Source organism: Pezoporus wallicus, unplaced genomic scaffold (assembly GCF_028554395.1).
Source record: "Pezoporus wallicus isolate ANWC-B61680 ecotype Strahan unplaced genomic scaffold, APGP_CSIRO_Pwel_v1 contig_8143, whole genome shotgun sequence".
Classification (NCBI taxonomy): Eukaryota; Metazoa; Chordata; class Aves; order Psittaciformes; family Psittacidae; genus Pezoporus; species Pezoporus wallicus.
The window spans coordinates 942,418-953,062 of record NW_026636259.1 but is presented as its reverse complement, the minus strand read 5'-3'; the positions used below and the strand labels follow the sequence as shown (position 1 = coordinate 953,062).

Sequence of the window (10,645 nt, the reverse complement as noted above, 5' to 3'; positions counted from 1 at the left end):
CCACCAGGGACTGCTCCTGATGGAGGTCCCTCACTCCTGGCACACGGCTTTCTGCCCCCTTGGAAGCAGAAAGTGCCTTTCTCCTTACACAAAGGGATTTCCCAGTCGACTGATGAAGAGAATATTTCCCGTTTCCTCACTCTGGAACCTGCTGACAACATCTCTTGGCGAGTGATGGATACTGGAGATGATTTATAGTGCTTTGTTACACAAATGCCTCCACATTCTTCCCCATCCTCTCGCAGCAACCAGCAGTCACTTCTCCTGAAGAAAACAAGAGCCTTGGCCCAGGCATGGCCTGAAGGATGCGGTGTCGAGCCTCTGGCCTGCAATGGCTTTACCTGGGGACACAGAGGAGGGAAGTGTTGGCATCGCGGTGCTCTGCACCCAGCTGGGTCTCCGTGTGGCTGCTTCCACCCATCCATCGGGAAGTCAAAAGGCTGGCAAAGGAAAAGCCCCATAAATCAGGCAGGAAGGGGCTGCGGGAGGATCGAGTTTGTGCCATTTTTCATCTCCAAGTTTGTGATTAAAGCAGTGAGCGTTAACGGGGGAACAGCCCTTGCCTTTGTGTCTTAACGCTCCTGGGTTTTGGCAAGACGAACATTTAGCCCTTAAGACTTTTATGACATAAAATAGTTCCTGTAATGTTGTTGTAACTTAATGGGATTCCTGTTTGTTTTACTTCAAAAACACCCGGAAAAATACGGTATCGTTTGATCTGATACCGAGTTCTAGGAGACCCACCTGCGCTACTGGGTCCCGCAGTTTATCACAATGAATAAATACATGAATTAAAGAGATTCTGATCTTAATCTATGCAGAGCCTCTTGATTGCCCTGTGCAGCTGAGCCAGTTGCTGGGCTGCTCCTGCCATTGCCTCCAGCGCCTCTTTCTCCGGGCACTGCAGTGAGGCTGGGTCGTATCTGTGGGAATCAAGGACTGAACACGTTAATGGGCACATTCTTCAGTTTAGGTGTCACTGGGACTGCTACGGGCTTTGGGTCAAACCTGCACTGAAATGGTCCATGTGGGTCTTCAAAGCATGGAGTCATGGAACGGTTTTAGGGTTGGAAAGGACTTTAAGACCAGCTAGGTGAGGAGGGTCAATGTGGCATTGAGCCCTAAGTGGGTTTTAACACCACAGAATCAGTTTTAGGGTTGGAAAGGACCTTGAGACCTTCAAGTTCGAGAGATCATCAGAATTAGGAGGGTCTTGTAGGACTGAGCCCTACATACTTTTTAATACCCTAGAATCATGGAATGGTTTGGATGGGATGGGTTTAACTGGAAGCAAGAGAAAACATTCCTCTGCTTTCAGTTGTTGCAGTGCACAAAGGCACTTCCCCATCAATCCACAGACAGAACATGACACAAGGCAATGGGAAGTGCTACAAAGGCGCTGTTTTGCCTCCTCTGAAACACCCAGGACCCAAGTTTACATCTGTAAGGGGCAGAGCGGCTGTGCCCAGCAGTGATCACCCCTGCTTGTGGCGCTGTGATGGATAGAGCTCAGTGCTTTAAGAGCAGATAATGCTGGTGTAAATCACCACCGCCCAGCCGCAGCCCAACAAAAACTGCCCTCAAAGGCTTTTGTCCTCTCATTCAGCCGAGACCTTCCTCAAAAACAGCGCAATTAACGCGCCATCAGGAACACACAAAAGGACAAAACGCTTATAAAGGTGTCGAACAGTTTTATGGCTCATATCGGATTTGGGGTTTCTGATTTGTTTAGACCTCACATAAATGGTAAAACAGAAAGGAAACAGGGGATCAACAACCACCACCCTCCCCTCCCGGCCCTTCCAGACCCCGGTACAGCTGCAGCGATGGGTCCGGAAGGGGCAGGAGGGGGGGACCCACGTCCTTTCCACCCTCCGGCTGCCGACACGGCCGTGCCCTCCTCGGGGGTATCCTCTCGCGGTGCCCCGGGCCTGCTGCGGCCTAGAGCGGCGCTCGGCCCGGTGGAGCCTGACAGCACGGTTGCCATAGCAACGCGGCGCCATGACACACCGGCCGTGGCGCCGTTGCTAGGATACGCAGCCAAGGCAGCCCGCCTCCGCGCTTCCGGAAGCGCTCGGTACTTCCGGTGTCGCTGCGCCGAGGCAGCATGGAGGCGGGGGACCTGTTCCGGAGGCTGGGCGTCGGTGCCCGCTTTGACGTGCGGCGCTTCGGGCTCGATGCGAGGCGTTTCGGGGTGCGCTGGCACCGGGGGGAAGGATGGGAAGGGTTTGGGTTGCGTTCCCTGCGAGACGCCGGCTCCAGGGCCCTGTTCTTTCCTTGCGGACGGCGTTCGGGCCTACCCGCGGCCCTGGGGTAACGGTCCGGGTACCTCACCGTTGTCCCCGCTCTCTTCCCGCAGGTGGTAAGGGCAAACAGCGGCAGCGCCTCCCTGGAGAGCCTCGACTTCTTCGGGCACAAGGAGGGAGGCCCTGAGGGGGCTGCTGAGGAGGGCTGGGGGCTCGCAGGGGCGGGAGAGGAGGATGGAGCCGGGGAAAGCGGTGGAGAGACGGTGGGAAAGAGGAAAAGAGGTGCAGAAAGCGGTGAAGGGAAGAGAAAAAAGAAAAAGGCACGAGGTATTCATATATAGATATATATATATGTGTGTGTGTGTGTGTGTGTGTCCCTGGTGGGAAACCCTGATGGGAGTTCATGTTGATTACTTGTCTCGGTGAACTTTAAATCTGAAGGTACTGTCGGGCATTCTACCAGAAAACAAGAGGGTCCTGGGTTCATTGCCTGTGCTAGAACTAATAAATAATTGGCTAGATTAAAGGCTCAAAACCAGGTTGGACGGGGCTTGGAGCAAGCTGCTCTAGGGGAGGGTGTCCCTGCCTGTGGCAGGGGTTTGGAACTGGATAAGCTTTATGGTCGCTTCCAACCCAACCCATTCCATGATTCGGTGTTAAGATATGGGGAATGTGGCTGCCGTCCTTCTGGAGTCTTCATTAACTTTAGTGGGAATGAGAGAAAAACGGTTTTGCAATGTTCTTTTCTACTAAATAACATTTGTCTGGGTTTTACTCATGAAAGATCTATTTTTATGGAACCTGCAGGAGCAATACCAGAGTTGTTGGAAAGTAACGGGATAAAGTGGATGTCCTCTCTGGAAGCAAAATACGAAGATGCAAAAGACAAAAAGCCTACTGCAGAAAAACTTGAATGCTTGAGAAGACAAAAGGTAGAACCATGGGCTTCTAATGTAGCAAGAGATTCCTTGGATTCTGTGGGCTTTTCAACTGAAAATTGAGGTTCATTTATGGGAGTTTCTGTTGGGAAGAGGGTGACTGAATATGGGGGAAAATAACCAGAAGGTGAATCCATATTTCTTTTGCTTTGTACTGTCAGAGAAAGAAAGAGTTTGTCTTTTGCCTTTTAGATAAACCGCTTCAGAAATCAACACAAGATCAGTGTCCAAGGAACAGATCTTCCTGACCCGATTGCCACGTTTGATCAGCTTCAGAAGGAATACAAAATCCACCCCAAAATCATGGAGAATATTCAGGCTGCTGGTTTCCGGGTCCCAACACCCATCCAGATGCAGGCAATCCCTGTCATGCTTCATGTAAGCTTTTCTGGTGCTGCAGTTGATTAGTATGGGAAGGTTTGGAGAGCAACGTTCTTGCGCTGTGCTTTTAATGATGTATTTTGGGTTACTTCGTGGCATTCATATTTATATGAATGTGGGGTTTTTTTGTTTGTTTTTTTTTGGGGGGTGTGTTTTGCTTTGGGGTGGTTTTCGTTTTGTTTCCTTAGTAAAATATAAGACCCTTCTTGTTTTCCTTATAGGGCCGGGAACTTCTGGCTTCAGCTCCTACTGGGTCTGGAAAAACACTGGCATTTTGTATCCCTCTCCTAACACACCTGAAACAACCTAGGAACAAAGGATTCAGAGCTCTGATCATATCACCTACCCGAGAACTTGCTAGCCAGGTGGGTGTTGAGGGGAAAGTGGTATCATATTGAGGTACTTCAAAGTTTTCACTCTGAATCAGTAAAATAGCACCTTAGTAAATAGGTCTTTTTCCTTTATTACCCTCATATATCAGAGGAAAAAAAAGCTGTTTTAAACATTTCTTTTAAACCTTTAGTCTTCTGTGAAATAGCTACATATCTAGTGCCTTGGTCTAATCTGAATGAGGCTGAAGATTCTTTGGTCGCATTTAAAACTGCCCAGTGCTTAGATGCTCTTAATCCCTGCTTTCATATTTGCTATAACAGATAACATTTTTGTGATTTTTTTTTTTTTCCCAAACACAGAATTTCAACAAATAACTTCAATATTAAACTGAAGTAATAGTAAACTGAAATCAAAACTTCAATAGTAAACTGAAATTAAACTTCAATAGTAAACTGAAATCAAAATGACATTTTGGGCAGAGTTCCATTTATATTCAAATGGGCTAGAAAGCTGCATTTTATTATGCTAAGGAAACTAGACAGCGCTGGAACTGAGGTGATGCTTGAAGCTGTATCTGCAGCATTGTCTGCAGGTTTTCTGGTTAGAAAAGCTCATCAGCTCAGTTTAAAAGTTAATTATTTGATCTCTGTTGCTGCCTCCCCAGACACATCGGGAGCTGGTGAAGCTGGCTGAGGGGACAGGCTTCAGGATACACATGATCCACAAGGCAGCTGAAGCAGCAAAGAAGTTTGGGCCCAAGTCTTCAAAGAAATTTGGTAATTGTTGTAACTACTGAAGTGCTTCTAAAAACTGAAAGAATGTCCTTGACCTTTCTCGTCTCATCTGGCCTGTGTGGTTTTGAAGAGCTCAGTTCATACCACTCGAGATGTGCGATGTATTGCTCAACACTAAAGTAGTTGGTGTGGAAGAAGTAGGAATTGAGACTGGCAGGGGACCTCTGGCAGACTGGGTTGGAACTTGTTTCTCAGGGCTCTCTTAGTCTGGCTTATTTTGTGTCTTTTTCAACATTTTGCCTCTTTTCTCTTTTCTTCCTATAGATATACTGGTTACTACTCCAAACAGACTCATTTATTTGCTGAAGCAAGATCCTCCAGCAATAGATTTGACCAGGTACTCAAGAGTCTTTCTCAAATCTGGCTTTGCTACTAGCTTTGACACTAAAGGTTTGAGTAGCCCTCACATCTGTGATGGGTCTGTTAGCACTACTGCCTTCTCCCCGCATGACTTGCTGAAAGGGGAACCTCTCTGTTCCCAGTGTGGAGTGGCTGGTGGTGGACGAGTCAGACAAGCTCTTTGAAGACGGGAAGTCAGGGTTCCGGGAGCAATTGGCCTCCATCTTCCTGGCATGCACGTCCCACGTGGTGAGACGAGCCTTGTTCAGCGCCACCTTCGCCCATGACGTGGAGGAGTGGTGTAAGCTCAACCTGGACAGCGTGGTTCTGGTGTCTGTTGGAGCAAGGTGGGTGTGCAGGCGGATGCTGACTGTCCTCCTTGGGTTGATGACTCTGTTGTGAGTCTGAGAACTGCAGGGTTGTGTAGCATGGAGATCTTTCTCACATGCTGGGAAAAGAGTTTTCCTTTGCTCATTACTTGATCATCAAATAACCATCAGTCTTAGGAGTGTGTTCTGGTGAGATAAGTTTGTCTTGCAATATTTCTTGTTCACCAGCTGGTATTTTATGGTGTTTTTTTATGAAAACCTAAATAAATGTATAAATAGAGAATATATTATAGATTATATTTTTATATACTCTATAATAATATATAAAGTATTTTATGAAAATGTAGACTTACATATTTATATTGTATTTTGGTTAGTATTTTTTCAGTATTCCATTAATTTTATATTTTATATACAATTGGATATTTTAATTATTTTAATATTATTAATAGTATATTTAACTATGATTTAGATTAGATGTTATTATTCAGCTTTTCAACAAACTAGTTTACTGCCATTTATAATGCTATATAACAAGTGTGGCAGGCAGCACATGTAAACACGTGTGTCTAACCCCAGTGACAGTAGCACACTTCTGCATTCCTGCTTTTAGGAACTCAGCAGCAGAGACGGTCGAACAGGAGCTGCTGTTTGTTGGCTCCGAGACAGGAAAGCTCACAGCCATGCGGGAGCTTGTGAAAAAGGTAACTGGGAGAGATGGAGGACGTTCTGCTTGTGGCCACACTGAGCTGTGTGTTCTGTCAGAGATTCAGTTTCCTGGGACAAAGGCTTCCCTGGGACATGTGTTAATCCACTGTCCAGATTTGGTGTGCAAGGGAAGTACCTGCCTCAGAAAACTGAGTGTTCTCCATTCTTGACTACGTATTTGAGTTTTGCTTTGTAGCAGTTTGCATTAACAGTCTGTTTCATTTCACTGGGCAGTGTGAGTGGGCTGTTCATATTGGGGGGGGGGAAGAAATCTGATTTTGTGGATTAAAATGGCACCAACAGCCAGGAACCATTCCTTCAAAGGAAGTGGAGGTGAACCTGCCTAGTTCTGACTCCCAAAGATTTGGCTAGTCAAGAAAATACTCCAACCAAACCAAAGTCTATCCTCTGAGATATAAAATACTGGGGCTTTTTAAGTCTCTTTAGTAGCTTGGGGTCTGCAACCAGTAACAGTAGGAAAAGGACTTGACCCTTAGACAAACTTATTCTTTTGCAGGGTTTTGCTCCTCCTGTCCTTGTTTTTGTGCAGTCTATTGAGAGGGCTAAAGAGCTTTTCTATGAACTTATTTACGAAGGCATCAATGTGGATGTCATCCATGCAGACAAAACTCAGCAGCAGGTAGGAGGATATAATTTCTTCTCAGGAAACACTTCAGAAGGAAAGGTTTTTACACAAGAGTTAGGAAGCAAGTTCAGATTAAATTGCTAAGTCTCTAAGTACCTTCCTTTCTTCTTTCTAGAGAGATAATGTAGTTCGCAACTTCAGAGCTGGGAAGATCTGGGTGCTCATCTGCTCAGCCTTACTAGCTCGAGGCATTGACTTCAAAGGAGTGAATATGGTCATCAATTACGATTTGCCAACGAGTGCAGTGGAATACATCCACAGGATAGGTGGGTGATTGTTCACAAGTTATGGCCTTTATGTCATTTCCTAGATCTATAAGGTAGATGCTGCTGTGCATGAGCAAAAATCCTGAAACCAAGCCTCCTTTTGCTGCAGCATGAGCATCTACATTGCTCGAGCCAGTTTATGTCTGGGTTCAGCTTTCGGTAAAACCATGTTACTTTTTGTCAATCTTCTATGAACCTTAAATATTCAGAAATACATAAGGAGGCCAACAAGAGAGCTGGAGAGGGACTTAGAGCATGTGGTGATAGGATAAGGGGGAATGGCTTTAAACTGACAGCAGGGAGATGAGATATTAGGAAGATGAATAGAATAATGGGATATATTTAAAGGAAAACCTCTCTGCAAATCTTTGTTTGGCAGGTCGTACTGGAAGAGCTGGGCACACAGGAAAAGCAGTCACTTTCTTCACAGAGGACGATAAACCTTTATTACGGAGGTAAACTGGAAACATGATAGAGCTAAAATAGTTTCTTGTGTTTTGTATCGTGTGCTGCTGAGCCATGTTGTGCCTGGTACCACATACCTTCTAAGCACAGTACTGCCATACTTTGGAAACCCAGTGCTACTGTAAAAAACTCTTAAATAGAGAACTCTGTGTCAGCGTGGTAGAACTAAAGGCAGTACAGTCGTATGGGAAGGACTGAGAACATTTCAATGTAAGGTTTCTCTGTGAAGCCTTTCACTAATGCAGCAGGGGAGGAACTAGCATCCTTTCCCTTCTTTCAGTCACGATGCCAATAATGACAAGGTGATGGCTGTCCAGAATTACTTGGTTTCATTCTCTGGTTTTGCTTACTGCCTGTTCCTCATCTCCTTGAAGACTGTACTCACCTAGTTTCCATTTGTTTAAATGTATCCAAATGGAGTCATTAGTTTCATTTAAGCCTTTTATGTCTTTGTGTTTCTTCTTCATCGTACTTCAAATTTGCTTTTGTGTACACAACAAGAAGACAGCCAGTTGTTAGGGATTGTTGTTTTCCACCGAAGATGCTTCCCTCTTGTCCAGGCACTCGCTACCAGTGTTGATCTCTTCCCCTCTCTCCTTTCCAGTATAGCCAATGTTATTCAGCGAGCTGGCTGTCCTGTGCCAGACTACATAAAACACTTCCCCAGACTGCAAAGGTATGTTCACTTGAGTACTTTCCCACTTTGTTTTCCATTTCTAAAGCCTGCAGGAGTGGTGGTGTTGGGGATCTAGCTGTTTGCAGTGTAACTGCAGTTTAGCTGCAAAAGGAATTTTGGACAGGATGGGGGGTGGCCATTTTTACCCAGACAAAAATGGAAACAGAATTCCCAACTTACGTTTTTTCTGGAGTAAAGCTTGTTTGGATGTCTTGGAGACAGCGTGGCTAATCCTGAAATAAAGAAAAATATATTCAGAGGCATAAATCTGTAACCAGTAAAGGTTTCATTATCTGTTTTACTTACTTTGGATGTTAATTTTTGCCCTTTAATCCTTCATCACTAAATGTTGTTCTCAGCAAACAAAAGAAGAAATTCATTAAGAAACCACTGACAAGAGAATCCATTTGTACCACTCCTGAGTGCTTCTTGAGAAAGGCCAAAAGAAAAATGTAAGTAGGTTTTTCTCAAGAGGAGGTGAGAGATGCCGTTTACCCAGAGAAGGCTCAGCAAGCTTCTGCCACAATACGAACTTATTTAAGTGATAACTGATTTTAGTGATGGTGGAGTTTTAGTGTCAATACCTGTCCTGTGGGAACTGGATTAATGCTGTCAGTTTGTCTCAACATGGTGCCATGTATCAATGATGGCAAGCTGAGTTTAAACCGCTGTCCTTAAAGCTGGGATTCAGAGTAGCTGTCGCTTGGCAGAACTCATCCTCTGTTCTTCTGGCAAAGGGCTAGCTTTGATTTTAACACATAGAGGACTAACACAGGAAGCAGATCTTATGTTGTAGTGATAAAGCTCACAAAGACTTGGTGCGTAGCAGTTTGCTGTAGTGAAGTGGTCATAAAGAACACCGTTACCAGCGCTTTGGGGTGTTGCTACTGAAGGATTTATGGCACAACTGCTGTCTGTGTCATGGCTGTCGTACTTCATACATGATGTTCTATGTGTTTCTTGTAGGAAAACTACCAAGCAAAGTCTTAAGGGAAAAAAGAAAGCTAAAGAAGATAAAAAGGGCAGTAAGCTACAGCCTGTTTCCAAAAGCTGAATAAGAACAGACTGTGTGGGAGCTGGGGCTGACATGTCCATACTGAAGAACAGAAGAATGAAGATAGCTGCAGCAGTGAAGGGAGAAAAGTATCCCTAATGCTTCTTTCTGGGTGAAGATGGATGTTTACCTGCAAGAAAGTCTCTACTGAAATACTGGTAGAGGATTCCTGAATGCTTCTTATAGAAGCTGAAGACTCTGCTCTTGCAATAAATGGCTTCTGGTTCTGAACAATAGTTCAAAAATAGCATCTGTTTGTGTTGCTCTCACACAGTTTCACGTTAACTCCTTGGAAATGCAGTCAGTTCTGTATTCAGATCAGCCCTACTATGTTTGTTAGATGTCAGAAGATTCAGTGGCAGACAATTCCCTAGGCATTAGGAAAAATCCAAGCCAAACCCACTTGTATGTGAAAGTAAAGCCTTTTGCCTCCTCCTTTTTTGCTTTTATAAACTCATTTTGAAATAAGTAATGCTTTACATGTCTGTAACCCTCAGTAATTTTGTACTGTTCCATATGTAAGCCTCAGAACAAAGTCATGAAAGATTCTAATAGAGGGACCTGCCTTGATGGAACAAGTCTGCAGGCTTTATTCCTTAGCTTGGCCACGCTCCACATGTTTTCTACCTTCCAAATGGGTTCTGAGTCCACCGTGGCCATGTCAGAATTCCAGTAATACAGGAATGGCTTCTCCTTTGCACCTCCAGTTCCTTAAGGAGGATTTTCTTCTTGCATTGTCCTACTTAATGCAGTTTGGAAATGGATCCCAGGTCCTTATAGCTCATTTACAGCACATTGTGCTGTGAGACGCTGATGGAGGTCCTGTGTCCTGTTTTACTTGTTTCTGAGCTAGACTTGCTTTGTTTGCAGAAGCACATCTTGCGTTAGATAGGAAGCAGGGTCTTCATTTTGACATCTATGAATGGATAGAAGTGAAGCTGTATATTCTGGTAAATACCAAATTGGCTGCTGCAAGATGATGGATGCGATGTGGAATGCTTAACAATGAGTGAGAAATTAGCAATATTCACCTTTAAAGGCACTGGTAACATGTAGAATAGTGTTAGTGGGAGAGAAAGCAGCTTTCTTACACGAGTGCATGTTTTGCATAGCAGGGTGCAGTTCTAACTGTGCTGAAGATGACAGCACAGCTCTTTCTGAGGTACTTTGCTTTAAAATGAGAACTTAGATCTCACTTTGCTCTTTCTCTGAGGCTGTGTTTGATGAACACCGGTCAGTCGCTTATGAAGGCCTTTAAGCAATGGCCTGTATCAGGATTTACCCTTCCGTCACACCAAGTGCCTTCTTTGCGTGAGCTGAACACCAACTCCACAGCTTCCACGCTTTGTCACGTATTTTATGGAGCTTTGGCCATCCTTACGAAGAGAGAGGAGCTGCTTCCGCAGGACTCTGTCCAGTGCCTCCTACAGCACCTCATCACTTGCACTTGGCAATGCTTGAGGGCCCAGT

General features: G+C 44.9%; 1 protein-coding gene across 1 annotated transcript; it reads left to right on the top strand.

Annotated features, from left to right (window-relative positions):
• Positions 1-2,069: 2,069 nt before the first annotated feature.
• DDX52 (DExD-box helicase 52) lies at positions 2,070-9,411 on the top strand. Its single transcript, XM_057399524.1, has 15 exons — positions 2,070-2,194; positions 2,360-2,573; positions 3,054-3,178; positions 3,377-3,562; positions 3,787-3,930; positions 4,563-4,674; positions 4,957-5,029; positions 5,175-5,378; positions 5,974-6,064; positions 6,586-6,708; positions 6,830-6,980; positions 7,360-7,435; positions 8,050-8,121; positions 8,481-8,573; positions 9,088-9,411. Exons 1-15 carry the CDS (start codon positions 2,108-2,110, stop codon positions 9,173-9,175), a joined length of 1,839 nt encoding a protein of 612 aa, XP_057255507.1. The 5' UTR covers positions 2,070-2,107; the 3' UTR covers positions 9,176-9,411.
• Positions 9,412-10,645: the final 1,234 nt, after the last annotated feature.